The following is a 17,687-nucleotide window of genomic DNA, read 5'->3' as shown; positions in this document are numbered from 1 at the left end:
CACTTTTAATTGCAACACTTAGGGGGCAGAGGCAGGCAGATTTCTGTGAGTTCTAGGCCAACCTGGTCTACACAGTGAGTTCTAGGAGAGTTAATAATACATAGAGAAACCCTATCTCAAACACAAAAACTTAAAAAAAAAAAAAAAAAAAAAAAAAAAGGAGGAGGAGAAGGAGAAGAAAGAAAGATGAAGAGAGGGAAAAGGGAAGGAAAGAAGAAGCAAGCAAGCAAAAGAACATCATCCATCTATCCATTCATCCACCCACCCACCCAGGGAACAGAGAAACAGTTAAATGGAAAAAGTGTTTGCTCCATTTATAAGGATCTGAGTTTGGGCATCTAAAGTTTTTATAAAATGCCCTGTAATTCCCTCGGTGGAAAGACAGACAGGAGGATCCCTAGGGCTTCTTCAGCAGCAGTCTCCCTAATCAGTACATTCCAGGTTCAATAGAAACTACACCCACCCCCCAAAAAGGTGAAGGGACTGGAGAGATGACTCCATAGTCAAGAGCACTTATACATCTTAAACTTTACTGTATGTGTACTGGCTGGTTTAGTGTGTCAACGACACAAGTTGGAGTTATCACAGAGAAAGGAGCTTCAGGTGAGGAAATGCCTCCATGAGATCCAGCTGTAAGGTATTTTCTCAATTAGTGATCAAGGGTGGGAGGGGCCACTGTAGGTGGTGCCATCCTTGGTTTCTTGAGTTGCTTACAGAACTCAGTCTTGAGTTCTATAAGAAAGCAAACTAAGCAAGCCAGGGGAAGCAAGTCAATAAGTAACATCCCTCCATGGCCTCTGCATCAGCTCCTGCTTCCTGACCTGCTTGAGTTCCTGTCCTGACTTCCTTTGGTGATGAACAGCAATGTGGAAGTGTAAGCTGAATAAACCCTTTCCTCCCCAACTCGCTTCTTGGTCAGTATGTTTGTGTAGGAATAGAAACCCTGACTAAGACAATAAAAATTACAAAAATGAATCTACAGCATTACTTTTAGTAAATTTTTATTCACTGTGCATGTGTATGTGTGTCTGTCTGTCTGTCTGTCCTCTGCATGCATGTGGTAGGCAGAGGACAACTTTGAGGAATGGATTCTCTTCCTTTTACTGTGTTGTTAAAGGAGACTGAACTTAGGTCATTATTCCTACCACACTAGACCATCTTACAGGCCTTCCATGGCATTCTTAACGAGTAACTACATCATCACTATTTATAGCTTTTGGCTTCTTTTTAAAAGAAAATATCTATAAATAAATATAGACACATACACTAAAACAAACAAAAATCAAAACAACAACAAAAAACTTAATTATTCAGAAAAAAGACAAATCAATTCTACCTTGGTTGAGAATTAATGAGCTAGGAATTACCTGATACTGAAGAAATGTCACTATATAAACAGAAAATGAATGAAGAAATTCTGTTAACTTTCATTTCAAATGATCTGTCAATCAGGAGACAAGAGAAGTGATACCTGTACTTACTGTCGTTGGATCCCATGCTAATCAGGTCATCAGAGTCTACATTGTGAACTATGGCTGCTTTGTATCCTGCTCTTTGTGCATTTAAAACCTGCGATGAGAAAACAATCATATGAGGAAGATGGCCACAACCAGCCTACACTGTTTATTTGACTAGAAGCATATCATGTGCATCTGTGGGAATAAAGTGCACATGTTCCTGAAAGGAATGGATGTCTATAGGAGAATTTTTTTTTTTTGAAGGAGTTCTTTAGTTGCTTTCTCATTTCATTCAGAGCTTTAAGAGAATTCAAGCAAATAAAGGCCAGGGATGTGGCGCAAGTATTAAGAGGACTGTAAGGAATGAGGAATCTATTTCCAAAACAGAAACCTGCCATGAGCAGGCTTTGTAATCACTAGGCTCCAGGCTTTCAAATACTCACTAGTGGTATAGACTCAGGTGAGTTACTTTCTCGGTAAATACTTATATACGTAAGTTTCACTTACACACACACACACACACACACACACACACACACACACACACGGGGGAGGGTGAGCAAGTGAGGGAGGTGTATCTGTGTGTGAGTACATCTGGAGAGAAGATGTTAGTTGTCTTCCTTGATCATGCTCTATTTTATATACTGAAGCAAGATCCCTGTTTAAACCCAGAGCTCACAGATCTAACTAACATAGGTAGCCACCTTGCCATGGGGATTTTCTGTCCCACCAACCCCACCACCACCACCACGTACTTAATTGTTTTTGAAAGATTCTAAAATAGTAACTGATGAACATGAGGAAGTAGCTAGTTGTGTGGCAAGTTTCCAACATGAAGGATTTGAAAAGTGTCCAACCATGCTATTAAGTAAATAAAATATGATAAATATGATATGTATCTTTACACATATTTTTCAAAATTTTGAATGTTTTAAAACAAATTACATTTTAAAACTATAAAAATTTTATATATTAAATATTATGTCAAGAAACTCATGAAATATATAACTATAATTGACACTTTTTATAAGCAGCCTAGTTAATTTTTCAAAAAGAATTCCTACATTTAATATTAGTTTTATTTTGGTTAGCAGTACTAAAAATAGTGGAACTTGCTGAAATGTAAGAAATAAAACCTACACTAAGTTCCAAAGAGTCAAGGAAAGCCTAAAGTTGAGTTCTCAGGAATAAAAGCAATGTCTAATTATTCATTCTCTAAATCTGACAAAGGAGCTAAAGAGAATGAGGCTATGTATTCATGCAAATCGGCTTCGCATAGCAAGTTCTCTCTACATAACAGTGATTTCTCTAAAACTACCACTAGTGGAAATATAAATAAATCTGAATAATTTTAATAATTTTAAAAATTGAATCTGTGAGATATGTATGTCTTAAGACAGGAATATTTTGTCAATATTTATGCCCCATCATCTACAAAATAGCCTGACATAGAACAGAACATCACTAATCAAATGTCACTGAATGAATTAAGCAAATAAAGTATTTGTTTAGATTAGAAGGTCACATAAGTGGCAAAAATGGGCAAGAAAGATTTTGTGAAGAACTAGTTAAAAGAAATAGTTCGCTGACATAGAACCCCTTTCAGGAAGAACTTTAACTACCTTAACATTAGGAATAATGACAAGGGCCGGGCGGTGGTGGAGCACGCCTTTAATCCCAGCACTTGGGAGGCAGAGGCAGGTGGATTTCTGGTTCGAGGCCAGCCTGGTCTACCGAGTGAGTTCCAGGACAGCCAAGGCTATACAGAGAAACCCTGTCTCAAAAAAAAAAAACCAAAAAAAAACCAAAAAAAAAAAAAAAAAAAAAAAAAAAAAAAGGAATAATGACAAGAAATCTACTGGTTAACAAACCAAGCCTATTCTGTACTCATGCAAAGAAGAGCTTGATAATTAAGAACATATATTTATTACTTTAATTTTTAAGGTAGATTTTATTAACATCTAAGCATACTACTAACTAAAACTGAGAAAGCACGGGGGCCTCTTCCTCAGAGAGGCTGCTGCTGAGCAGGCATGGACACCTAGAGAAGAATGCAGTAGCTTCCGGCCCTCACATGTATTGAGTGATCATTCACTCACTCTATTACCATTAAAGGAAATTTTCGTCAGACATCAATAGTTGTTACTTAAAAACTTTTATTCAATAGCTTTGTTGGTAATACTGTTAGCTTTTCTGACACTTCAATAACCAATTTAATTCTTCCCCCAAAAGTTAGCCAAGTAACCAGGAAGCATTACTTTTCAATCAAAGTACCTTTTACCATAGACACAATTTAAGAGAAATAAACTGAATCGATATCAAAAGCCATTTCCTGCTGAATTTTGAGATAAAGCATCAAAATGTTTTAACGATAACTTTACTTCTCTGAGAGCAAAGTTGTAGCTGACAATGCCACCATGCAAACCACAATAAAGAGCAAATAAGACACTGTATATCATGCACAATAGAGATCAAAGATGGGTCAGAAGCGCTGTTGTCCTTACTGACGCCCCAGTCTTCCTAAAAAGCCAAAGAGGCTAGGTGCTGTCTTGTGTCTTACACTATCTCCAACAGGCTCTATCTTCTGATCACCTTAAATGTGAGCACTAACTGTGAAGTGCACTCTGCCTTATGTTTTTTCTATATATCATCTCCTCCCACACCAGCTGTTCCTTGCTTTGAGTACTTTCATCACTCTATTTGCTTAGGTACTAATATTATATTAATTTTAAACTATGCCACATGTTAAACTTTTGCATGCATGTACCATCCCAATTACAAAGCAGTTGTATCCAAGGCTCTTTCCATCTTTAGAAGCTATCTATAACATTTTCTGGTGGAAAGAGCCGAAGTCTCATCTGTTGTATAAGATGCTCTCTCAGTCCAGAATTATTTTTGCAATACACTCATTGTTAGTTGTTCTTGCTCCTGGTGGTGCTAGAGGTGTGTATGGGAACATGAGGGCACAGTGTACCATGGTGTACGTGTCAAGGTCAGAGGACAACTTTCAGGAATAGTTCTCTTCCACTTTTACAGGGACTGGGGATTGAACTCAGGTTACCAGGCTTACACAGCAAGTCATACTACCTGCTGAGCCATCCCTGTAGAGAGGACATCTTTTAAGGATTATCTGTCAATAAAAAAGTCGACGATCAATGAGCTGAGGCAGGAAATCAGAAGTAGGACACTGGCAGGAGAAAGAGGATTCTGGGAAATAGAGACCGAATAAAAGGTAACACAGGGAGAGATTAGAGCAAGAATAGAGCTAGATGCTGAGGGAGGTGCTGAGGAAGATGCTGATGAGATGCAAAGGAAGGAGGAGGCAGGACTGAAGGAGAGGTAACTAACCAAGTGGTACACATAGAAAAGTTTAAATGGGTTAAATAAGTTACAAGCCAGTCAGGGAATGAGCCAACACTCAGGCATTTAATAATAAATAGTCTCCAAGTCAACATTCTGGGAGCAGAGGCTGGAAAAGGAAAACTTGTAATTTAGTTTTTCAGCACATCTCTCCAAACCCTGACTCTTGGCTTATTTACACATCAGCATGAATGAATGGATTAACAACAGCATGCTAGGTATGTATGTAAATAAAGCAGCCACTAAGTTTTTAAGGCCTTATTAAGCAATTAAAGATAAATATTTACTTCAAATATTTAGCATGCAACTGTTTTCACAAATAAACTGCAAAATGATATTACTATAAAAAGCTGTTTCTGCTAACAAAATAAAAGCTTCTAAAATTTAAAAAAAAAATGTAAAACCAATAAAATGGGAAAGAATTCTTTCTGTGTGCTTAAGTGTAAACTCTGAGACAGATAAACAGACAGATAGATAAATGTTTTTTAAAATTTAGCAATCTCCCCCCAAAATTATTTACTGATTTTTACAATGAAGAAGTGAAGAGAAATCAAGCAACACATTAACATATGTACCAAAATGCTTTTGAAAACAAACAAGGAAAATATATTCACATTTAGAAACTATAAATCTCAAGTGTCAGTCAAATTAAATTACATTTTCAACCAAGCAGCAGCTGGCATTTTTAAGAACACATGAAACAAAAATAAAACCTAAATCATTTAGTAATTATGTGCATGGTTTACATTCATAAAATGCAGCCTCAAACATATGGTGTCAGATGGAAGCAAAGAATGAAAAGATTCATGAATAAAAATCACAGTGAATAAAAACCAAAATCCAAAACATCCATCAAAAATAACAAATGCATGCAAAACCTAATGAACTACATTAGCAATCTACCTTTTAAAGGACTGGTCAGAGCTATTAGTTTAAATTGCAGTGAATATATTGAATATTTTACATCTAGTCAACAAATTAGATGCAACTGTATTATGTAGACCAGGTGGCACATAACAAAGAGTTTCAAGGAAATAAGGAACTATTATTATAAATAGGCAGTGTGTCAGAAGATAGCACACTATAATGATAATGTCATCAATAAGACAAGTTGCAAAAGAAATCCTGGGAACAAAACAACAGTTTATCTTCTTCAGTTTGAATAAACTGGTAATAGCAACACTAAAATACAATATACTTTATAAGAAGAAAGAAGTGATTGTGTTCTCAAGATGACCATGAATGAAGGAGTCGTGAGCTGTGGAACTTCAGAAGCTATTTATATGACATAGATAGCTAAGTTCCAGAATAAAAATGGTGAGAACAAAGGAACCTTTCCTTGCTGACCATTTGTATTATCTCCAATGTTCACCATGGCCCTACAATTAGATACTCTTTCTACATCTTAGAAGCAAGGCAAGATAGGCCCTACAGACTGTCACACTTGACAGAGCTGATATGGAACAGCATTTTATTAGGTTAGAGAAACATTTGGGGCTATGGTTTGGATCTAAACTATCCCAAAGACTCACATTAAATTCTCAGTCCTTAGCTTGGCACTATTAGAAGATAGTGTAAACTTTAAGATCTTAATGGGCGGGGCAGTGGTGGTGCATGCCTTTAATCCCAGCACTTGGGAGGCAGAGGCAGGCAGATTTCTGAGTTCAAGGCCAGCCTGGTCTACAGAGTGAGTTCCAGGACAGCCAGGCTTACACAAAGAAACCCCTTCTCGAAAAACAAAAAACAAAAACAAACAAACAAAAAAAAAATCTTAATGGGATGTTTTAGGTGAGTGGGGGCTTTAGAGAGGACTGTAGAATGATAGTCTGTCCCTTGGGCTCTTTTTGCTTCCGTACCCTGTTTAGTAAGCACGTTGTTCTGCCACATGCTCCCACCCAGAAGCAAAAGCGCCAAGGAATCATAAATAGAATCCTTGGAAACTATGGCTATAAAGTGCATTTTCTCTTCATAGATTGCTTATCTCAGATAGGTGCCTTAAAGTTACTGTAAAGGAAAGCTAAACAGCACAGTGGGACTTGCTGATAAACCAGGAAAAGGCAAGGATTATTACCAGCACTTAGCATCTTACCAAGGCTGAAAAGGAAACTGACAGATTTGGGTCCATTAAAATTAGGACCCTAGCCGGCAGTGGTGGCGCATGCCTTTAATCCCAGCACTTGGGAGGCAGAGGCAGGTGGATCTCTGAGTTCGAGGCCAGCCTGGTCTACAGAGTGAGTTCCAGGACAGCCAGGGCTATAGAGAAAAACCCTGTCTCGAAAAACCAAAAAAAAAAAAAAAAAAAAAAAAAAAAAAAAAAAATAGGACCCTATAGAAAAACAAAACTTTATTAAATAAGGAACATGTGCCTAGAAGAAATTTGTTAAAATACTGTAGAAAGTATAAACTTAAAAGAAAATATTACAGCATGAGATACCTACACAGCACATTTTATAAAACTTGAATTACATGTCTACAAGAGAAAATTTGATTTAATCATAGAAAGATATAGAAGATATTTTTTCCTTTCAGAAAAGAGAGCAATAACAAGCCAACAGCATACTAAAAGACATACTCAAAACCAAATTATAAACAGAAAGAGCTACTTGACTTGAAGAGAATGGTGCCCCTGGACAGTAGGAAGCTTGAGCCTCAGAATCTCATAACTAGATAACTTAGCCTTGAGTGCTACTCTTATTATTACAAGATGTAGCTATTTAGGTAAATAACTTCCATAAAATTAATGCCCATCTGAGAATGTTGTCCTGAAGATTTAACAAGTTAGTATATGCGAAGCTCTTAAAACAGTACCTAGACTTCCTGACACATCGGAAATATGTTTTATTGTGATTATTGCATGGCAATTTGTTTTTATTACTGCTGATAGTCAGAGGATAAGGAGAGAAAGGAAAGGGAGAAGCAGGTTATGGTGCACCTTGAAGACCATTCAGAACAGCAAATTTAGAGTTTCTTCTTGTGGTGAATTCTACGCTGACACTTGAAAAAGGATAGACAGGGTGTAAATGTTTTAGAGCAATCTGGTATGGCTGGATTTAACAAGGAAGGATGGTAGTAATAATTCAAAACTAACTTTATTTTGAACCTTTATACCTGGAAGATGTGTTTGATAATCTAAGCATGACTTGACAGAGGACTAACACTGTCTTTGAGAATGCTGAATTTGAGAGGTAGCAAGGTTTGCTAGGTAAACAGATCACATCAATCAAGCTAGGAGCAAACATTTAAAGACTTTGAGCCAATAAATTCACTTATTAACTCAGTATTTTGAATAAAACTGGCTATATTTTTCAAAACAAACTTCAAAGAAAACATAATCCACATATTTATCTTTCCTATCATTTTCAATATCCTTTAACGTCTATACAATAGTTAAATATAATCTGGTTACTCTGCCAAGAAATAAATAAGCAAACATGTATACACATCAACACTGTAAACCTGCAAAAATCATAAAAGCATAACAGCTAGAAAAAATCTTTTAAATGGAGAGTAATTACTGTATTAAACTGAACAACTTGTAAATTTATTTGAATGCAAGCAACACTTCAAATTTAAAAACTCTTGTCTGACTGTGATGGTTTGTATATGCTTGGCCCAACAAATGGCACTATTAGGAAGTGTAGCATTGTTGGAATAGGTGTGTGTCATGGTGGGTGTGGGCTTTAATACCCTTGGCCTAGAAGCCAGTCTTCTGCTAGCTACCTTCACAACAAGAGGTGGAACTCCCAGCTCCTCCAGGACCATGTCTGCCTGGATGTTGCCATACTCCTATCTTAATGACAAGGAGTGAACCTCTGAACTGTTAGCCAGCCCCAATTAATGTCATCCTTATAAGAGCTGCCTTGGTCATGGTTTCTGTTCACAGCAATAAAACCCTAACTAAGACACTGATATACATTATATAAAGAATAATTTCTTGTATTTTAAAAAGTGATGGGGAGAATCAAAAAGCAGCATACTAAAAGACATAATCAAAACAAAATTATAAACAGAAAGAGCTACTTGACTTAAAGAGAAAGGTGCCCCTGGAAGGCAGGAAACTTGAGCAGCAGAATCTCTTAACTAGATAACTGTCTACCTCAGACAGGCAGACAGCCTTAACAACTAGCAATGTAAGGAGCAGGGACAGGTAGGTGGAACAAAGACCCATGCTGTCACCCTCAGCAGTGTGAGGATTTCCTCTCAGGATCCCTGACTCAAGTCAAATCAGGATTAGTAGCCTCCATGCAAAAAAGAATTATAGGACCAACTGTTGCGCCCCTGCTCCAGCAAGGAAGATCCGAACAACCGGATCCTTCTCAACAGCCTTTATTGTAGAAGTGCTCTTTTAGTTTTCAGGAGGAGACCCTGAATGCCCAGGGCAAGCTGCTTATATACCCTCAGCCCTGGGTGGGGGGTGGGGGGGGGAGCATGTAGAGGTGTGCAATTGGTCAGAATTGCAGTGCCTCATTAGCATACCACATTAGCATACCCCGCCCGGGAGAGGGTGATTGGTCAGGATTGTGGTACCCCATTAGCATACCCTGCTCAATTGTGGTATCTCATTAGCATACCCCGTTCGGGAGGGGTTTGGCGCCAAACTGAGTTGACGCATAGTACACTATTTACTAGTAGCTGATACCAGAGGCCGAGGCCGGTGCCATCTTGACCAGCCGAGTCGGGTCGGCAGCCTACAACCAACCAGTATAAAGGAAAGCTGAAATTAAGGAAAAGAAAGAAAATCAGAAAGAAGTAAGACCAACGAAAGACTGTGAGGGCTCCTCAGGAACAGCTGCAGTTCCACTGAGGGGTTTAGTGCTCTGTTGTAACATTGTGAGCTGGGCGGGGGGTTGTTTTGTTTTGTTTTTTAATCATTTTAGTGGCTTTATAAGTCTCTATCGTCAAAGGATGGCTAAGGACTCTAAGTGAGATCACAGTGGTTCCTAAGGGGCACCTGAAAAAATTACAATTGATAACAGGAATGCAGGAAGGTAAAAGGCGTTTATTATAAACAAAGTTACCAGATTGAAACTCTCAGGACATGTCCAGGGAATGGAAAGAAGGCTTATCTAAGGTCACATACATTTAAGCCTTAAAGTCTACATCACTACTATTTTAACATTAGGCAATAATACTTTTATATGTCCTGTCTTCCTGTTGATCACGGTCCAGCAAAGCAATATAGAGCACAGTAGTTTCTGAGTTGTGAACACAAACATGTGCGTTCATAGAGGCTTCGTTAGCTTAAATTTGAATTTGTAAAGCAGAGTACATAGTTTACACCGTGCACAGCAGAATGCTATGCACTTAAGAAATCTGCATGGCATTCCTTTAGATATTTAGCTGAACATAAAATATGCATGCTTAAAACGAAACTCCATGAGCCCTTATAAATAATCCAACCCAGATCTACCTAGGAAAAAATTATAAACTGATCAATTTCCAGAGCTCAAGGAAGTTCAAGTTCTGACCAGAAAGAAAAACATTCTTTGAATATAACATTCAAAGGACACACTAGGAAGAACATACCTTTATAACAGAAAACAGTAATTAAAGGTAATTAACAATAAAGGTTACCACTGATTAATAAATTTAAGTTCTGAAAGGATCAAGCTCACCTACAAATAACCAATCAAAAGAAATTACATGTTGATTTTTAAGGCAACAAAACCTTTACATAAAACATAACAAAATCACTTGACACTAAGAAGTAGAAAATAGAGCCTGCAGAAAGGTTAGTCAATAGAAACAAATTCAAGTGACATGGATATGATTAGCAAGCAAATATTTAAAAACATATTCCCTTAGGACTCAAGCTCCCAGTGAAGACCCAGGTGCCCTTAGTTCTGCCTCACCCTCTTTGGCCATTTCTCTTAGTCTATCTCCATTCATTCATGACTCACCAAGCAGAAAGCTCAGAGATCAACCACACTAGCTGAAATTAAGACATGTAAGAGTGAATTTCAGGTCTTGAAGATAAGTAGAAAAATGGATAGCCTGATCAAAGTAAATGTTAAATCTAAAATATCCAGACAAAGGTCCAGCACAGTGTCACACACCTTTAATCCCAGCACTCAGGAGGCAGAGGCAAGCACATCTCTAAGTTTGAACCTGGTCTACTGTAACCTCAAGCTTTGTCTGCCACCCATGCCTAAGTTATCAGAAATAACAGTCTAAGACTGAACTATATATGAATAAATGCCTAGGCCAAAAGCTTTGCATTGTTCCCCAACTAGCTCATAACTCAATTGCCTGTTTGTTCTATTCTAAGTCATCTGGTTGGTTACCTTCTCTCAGTTTCATGAGTCTGTCTCCATCAACATTTTGAATCTTATCTCCTGTGCCTCTGACACTATTCCAGAATCTTTTCTCTGTCTCTCTGCCAGATTTACCACCTTCTAATCCTGCCTCAGCTCACTGGCCATAGGCTATTTTATTGGTAGACAAAGCTTCCAAACATTGCACAAAAGACTCCCTTTACAGTCTACCTGGCACGCTTCAGGCCAGCCAAAGCTACACTTTAAAACCCTGTCTATACATAAATAAATAAATCCAGGCAAAAATTATCCAGCAAATCTGGACACTATGAAAAGGCCAAACTTATGAATAATATGTAAAGAGGAGGTTAGAAGGAACTCAACTCAAAGTTACAAAAAATATTTAAAAAAAAAATCATAGAAGAAAATATTTGTTCATCAGATTCAGGAAGCATTACAGGGTACCAAATAGATAAGACCAGAAAGAACACACATGGTATGTTCTCACTGATAAGTGGATATTAGCCCAAAAGCTTGCAATACCCAAGATACAACTTACAGACCACATGAATCTCATGAAGAAGGAAGACCAAAGTGTGGGTGCTTCGGTCCTTCTTAGATGGAGTAACAAAATACTCATTGGAGCAAATATGGAGACAAAGCGTGGGACAGAAACTGAAGGAGGGGCTGTCTGAAGACTGCTCCACCTGGGTATTCATCCCACGTGCAGTCACCAAAGGCAGAGGCTGATGTGGATGTCATAAAGTGCATGCTGACAGGAGCCTAATATAGCTGTCTCCTTATAGGTCTGCCAGAGTCTGACATATACAGAGGCAAATGCTCACAGCTAACCATAGAACTGATCATGGGGTTCCCAATGGAGGAGAGAGAGAGAAGACTGAGAAGCTGAAAGGGTTTGCGGCCTCATACGGAGAGCAATACCGACCAACCAGAGCTCTCGGGGCCTAAACCACCAGCCTGGAAGCACATAGTGAGGGACCCATGGCTCCAGCTATATATGTATGGGAAGATGGCCTTGTCAGGCATAGGTGGGAGAGGAGGTCCTTGGTCCCATGAAGGCTGGATGCCCCAGTGTGGGGGAATTGCAGGGAGGGGAGGAGGGAGTGGGTGGGTGGGGGCACATCTTCACAGAAGCAGGAGGAGGGGGAATGGGATAGGAGTTTCTGGGTGGTGGGGAAATGAGGAAAGGGAATAACATCTGACATGCAAATAAAATATCCAATAAAAATTAATTTCAAAAAAGAGGGGGAAAATGTTGTTACTGGACAAAAAGAATATTCATCTTTTCAAAAAGAAGTACAGATGCACCAGCCATGGTGGTGCAAGCTCAATTCCTGTGCTCAAAAGGCAGAGGCAGGCAGACATGAGAGACTGTCTCAAAGAAGTAAAAACTGCTTTTCTGTGGTTTTTCCCTGCCTATCTTTTTTTGCCATCTTTTTTATCATTATATTTATCTAAAATGGGAAAAATTATGCAATACTGACAGCTGACACCTGATGCCTAGATCCTGCATTCAAGGTCCTGATAGGCATTTGGGGTTCAAATGTATGAAATGTATTTTCAGTCTTTGATTAGAACCACTTTCCACTAAATTGATGCCTCTATATTTAATAGAAGTATGAAGAAGGTAAAAAGTAATGAAATCACCTGAGAGTCATTAAGAATATCTTTTTTTTTTTTAAATGTATTCAACATTGCTCTTTTCAGACACACCAGAAGAGGGCATCAGATCCCATTACAGATGGTTGTGAGCCACCATGGGGTTTCTGGGAATTGAACTCAGGACCTCTGGAAAAGCAGTCAGTGCTTTTAACCACTGAGCCATCTCTCCAACCCTATTAAGTATTATCTTTGAAGAAAAAATAATAGTTAAAAAACATGTACAGCCAATTAAAATTTTTATCCATTTACGACTTTATATTTTAATATTTTCCTTCCTAAAATGAAAATGACTTAAACATTTCTACAAGATTTCCACATATATATTTTTAGATTTAGTTTTATTTTTAACTGTGTGTGTGTGTGTGTGTGTGTTGGCATATGTGCACATAAGTGCAGGCCCCCTCAGAGGTTACAGGAATGAGATCCCAGAAGCAAGAGTTATAGGCATTTATATGTTTACTAATGTGGGTGTTGTGAGTTAAACTCAGGTTCTCTACAAGTGCCATATGCACTCTGACTACCAAGCCATCTCTCTTTGCTGACTAATCATGGTACTTGGTAGAATTCTCACAATCTGCTGTGATACTAGAAGGTGCTTGACTCACAAATCATTTTTGTTTTGCTTTAGGCAAATTAACTTTAGCCAACATAGCTGGCAGAGGAAACTTTCCTTTTAATAATAGTGACAGCCATACTTAATGGTGAATGACTTTAAGCCCAGCATTGGAGAGGCAGAGGTAGATGGATCACTGTGAAGCCAGCCTGGTCTATACAGAGAGTTCCAGGACAGTCAAAGCTACATAAAGAGACAATGTTGTTGTTGTTAAATAGTAATAAATACAAAAGCAAGATAAGTTCTATAGTGAGTTCTGCTTTACTATCCGAAATGTCAGCTTCCCTGATTGTAGGGAAACAAAGCCCAATACATGGACAGAATAAGTGTATTACAAAAGAAATCTCCATGCCAGTGTGTTGATAAAGGTAAGGTGTTAAGCATTTTATCCATAATATGAAGGTTAAGATATAGAATTGAAGGATGAAGTGTCCATTCTTATATAAGATCAAGCAATATTCCACTATTAAATCACAGCCCTAGATGGCAAAAAAAAAAAAAAAAAAAAAAAAACCCAAAACAGAACAAAGTGAAAAACAACCAACCAACCTGAATTCTTAGCACCAACAGTAACAATCTAATCTATATTCAGTCTTGCTAAAACTAAGCCTCCCAAAACTTATGGTAACTTCCTTTTCTCATTTCCCACTAGCCACTAAATACTTAAAGTTCATTTTGAAACAAGTGAAATTCAAGTAAAATTTCTACCCAACGTACTCTTCTATTTCCTTGGGCTGGCCTCATTCTTATTTTAACATGAATAACTTAATTCACTGAATTGTATTTTTCCTGATAGATGGAGAATTTAAATTAACTAAAAACATTAATAATATCAAAAAGAAAATGTTACCTTTATATCAAAATTACAATCAAGTCTTCTAATCAATACGATGAAAGTGCCGGATGAATTGTCTTTTAGTGGTGGAGGCATTATGGGTTCACAAGCATTCTCTGGTTTCGAGTTAATCAGAAAACCCTGAAAAGGAATTAGTAACAAGTTATTTCTGTTTCACTCAGTCAATTAACTTACCTCTACAGATGTCTCTCATTAGTTTCATGCTTTATACTATTCTAGATGTATTTTCTGGTAGGTACATTTGTTCACAATCCCAGAACGATTAAGTAGAATTTGGGTTCATAACCATTTCATGGGTTTTGTTTAAGGTTCAGCCTTCCAGAATGTTAAGATTTTTAAAATTACACATAAGTCAATTACACCAAAGACAGCCACTCCTAGTATGCTGGTGCTATTTCCTAACAACAACATTTCTAAGTCCAGAAATTTTTTTAAGTTAGCTTTTACTTCTTACATTATCAAACAAGAAAAGGCACACATTACATTATAAATAAAATATTCTGGATATTTTTCTATACTAGTACTCTTCTGAGTATATAAATATATATGTACAAATATACTAATCTTTACATAGTTTTTAATAGTTTAAAAAACAGAAATCAAGCTCATGAATGAGGTGAATATTTTTAAAATCATACTATACACATATGAGAGAAAAGTAAAGTAATCCATTCATTTTAAAGTGAAGTTATAATGATGGAATTTCTTCAGCTATAAAAAAAAGTAAAATCCTGATATTTTCCGGTATTATATTAAGCAAAATAAGCCAAAGTCAGAAATAGTTTATGCTTTTTCTCATATGTAGAATTTAGGAGGGAGGGAGGGAGGGAGGGAGGGAGGGAGGAAGGAAAGAAGGGAGGAAGGCTAGGAAAGAGACCGTGTGTGTGTGTGTGTGTGTGTGTGTGTGTGTGTGTGTGTGTGTGTTTAAGGGAACCATGAGGAGGAAAGAAAAAATGTAATGGGATGGGAAAGAGAGGGAAGAAAGAGTAATGCATTATGTACAACACAGACACAGAAGAAAGGACTACTTAGGAAATAGGAAAATGACAGGCAAGAAGAAAGCAGCATAGATGAGGACCAAGAAGAATAGAATATAACACCACATATTTCAACATAAAATCCATCAACTTATTATTAACTTAAATAAAAATTTAAAAAGTTTTTAAATTAAAAAGATTTTTAAATTAAAATTACAAAAGTTTTAGCAAGATAAATTTAAAATTTTAACAGCAAATTGCTTTCCCAAAAAATGTACAATAGTCTAATATCAGAAAATGTATTAATTTGAAAAGTCATATTAACAGACTGAAATTAAGTGATCTTGACATAGTGAACACCTAAAATTATCAAACATTTTAGAAAGAAATAAGCAAAGAAAGCTATGGCATAACATCTTCAAAGCTCTGCATGGTGTTAGAACTAGCCCCTTGAACCAACTCAGGATTTAGGGATGTCGTCTTCTTTTTTTAAAGCTTTGCTTAGCTTATGATAAGAACAGTGCTTGCACCTACTTCAGGAATGAACAGTATAAGTACCAGTCCTCCATTCACCCACAGAATTTCTCTCGACTCCAAACAACATTGGATTCGAAAGACTGAGAAACAGAACTGTGGCCATTTTCAGGGTAGCTATATGCTTCATATACGCTTACACCCCGTATCTGCATCTCTAAATCTTTTGCATGCCTCTCTGCAAACACTATAATGCCAAATCATGGTACAGTAAATCCTTTTCAACCCATTTACAACAGCAACTAAACTCAGCACATACAAGAAGGTATAAAACTCAAGTGAAGACTCTTTGGAACCAGAGCTCCAGCACAAGCTCGGATCCCAACTACTCAGGTTGAAAGTACCAGCAAAAGAATAGATGAGTGAAAACAGAGAAGAATTTTTGCTTATACACCTTTTACATATGAATCATGCACTATTTTTAACAAAGAAATATATAAATCTTAAAAACACATACACTAAAAGTCCTTAAAATAATCTTTTTGCTTAAGTTGATTGACGTGTCCTAAATTATCATTAAGTATTATCATTCCTATGGAATATACTGAAGAACATAACTTGCTAAAATAGCTTTCTATTACTAGCCTCAAATATGAGTCACTTAAAATTAAGGGCACATTAAGTCTGTTTCATCGACAAAGCCTATCAGAAAGCAGAGTCATCTTCCAACTTGGCAGAACTCTCTGGTCCCTGAAATAAAAGTGGCCAAGAAGATGTGACCTTCAGCCAGATCCCATGCTTGGTGTCACTCTCCAGGTCCGATCTCTTTCTCATGAAAAGAATGCTTCTTCTGCTCTAAGGATCTTCCCACACCTAGCTTCTAACAGAGTACTTTATAAAGCTTAGTATGAAGGAAGCCCGAAGAACTGCAAAACTGAGGAAACCCCATGCCCATTTTCTCTTCTTTGTTATTTTAATCTTCTGATGAGTAAATAAGGATGTGGGAAATAATAGTGTATAAATAATAACTGACATCTCAAAACCATCAAACATATAATTAAATGCATAATACAACAGAGTTATGATACATTCACATGTGGTAAAAGCTTTTAGGACTATGATATTCAGAAAACAAAAGGCATAAATGTCTTTTAGCCTGTTGAGTTATCCACACTGAACACATCTGTATCAGAAAATAAAACATTAACAACACTTTAGAAGCTTCTTACTAGTCAGTGCCCCCATTAGGGAATGACACTCTGTGGATTCCCAACAGCTTATATTTGTTTTTACCTAATTTAAGTTTGATACAAACAAAAACATACACAATAGAAATGTTTTTGTAGACTATTTTCTGTACAATACTTTTGAGATACACACTACTATTGAACATATATTGTTTTAATTTCTAGTTAGTATTCAAATGTGACATATATCATAAATTATCTCAGACAAGCTCGGAGAACCCCACAAAAGAGGGAGAGGAAGAACTGTAAGAACCAGAGTGGTCTTGGACACCATGAGAACATAGCCTACAGAATCAACTAAGCAGGGCTCATAGGGGCTCACAGAGGCTGAACTGCAGGGGCCTGCACTAGGTCCTCTGCATATATGTTATGGTTGTTAGCTTGGTGGTTTTGTGGGATTCCTAACAATGGGAGTAGGGGTGTCTCTGACTTTCTTGTCTCTGTCTCTGCTCTTGGGACCCTTTTCCTCCTACTGGGTGACCTTGCCCAGCCTTGATATGGCTTGTGCCTAGTTTTATTATAACTTGTTATGCCATGTTTGGTTGGTATCCCTGGGAGGCTTACTCTTTTCTGAAGGGAAACTGAGAAGGAGTGGATGTGTGAGAGAGAAGGGAGCTTGAGGGCGATATCTAGGAAGTGTAAGGTGGGGGAACTGCAGTCAAGACGTATTATATAAGAGAAAAATAAATTTAATAAAAGAAGAATTTACAGATCCAAAAGGTAAAAAGATAAAATAAGATAAACATTCTAGTCAAGTTTTTTTTAA

General features: G+C 37.3%; 1 protein-coding gene across 2 annotated transcripts in view; it reads right to left on the bottom strand.

Annotated features, from left to right (window-relative positions):
- Rnf13 (ring finger protein 13) overlaps positions 1 to 17,687 on the bottom strand; it is an 85,803-nt gene that overhangs the window by 36,048 nt on the left and 32,068 nt on the right. For both annotated transcript variants that reach the window (XM_034500440.2, XM_076932413.1), the window contains 2 exons: positions 14,218 to 14,343; positions 1,482 to 1,569 (listed from right to left, as the gene is read on the bottom strand). In XM_034500440.2, coding sequence (XP_034356331.1) covers positions 1,482 to 1,569; positions 14,218 to 14,343 — 214 coding nt within the window. The remainder of the gene's footprint in view (positions 1 to 1,481; positions 1,570 to 14,217; positions 14,344 to 17,687) is intronic.

This window comes from Arvicanthis niloticus, chromosome 4 (genome assembly GCF_011762505.2).
Source record: "Arvicanthis niloticus isolate mArvNil1 chromosome 4, mArvNil1.pat.X, whole genome shotgun sequence".
NCBI lineage: Eukaryota > Metazoa > Chordata > Mammalia > Rodentia > Muridae > Arvicanthis > Arvicanthis niloticus.
This window is presented reverse-complemented; position numbering and strand designations above follow the sequence as displayed.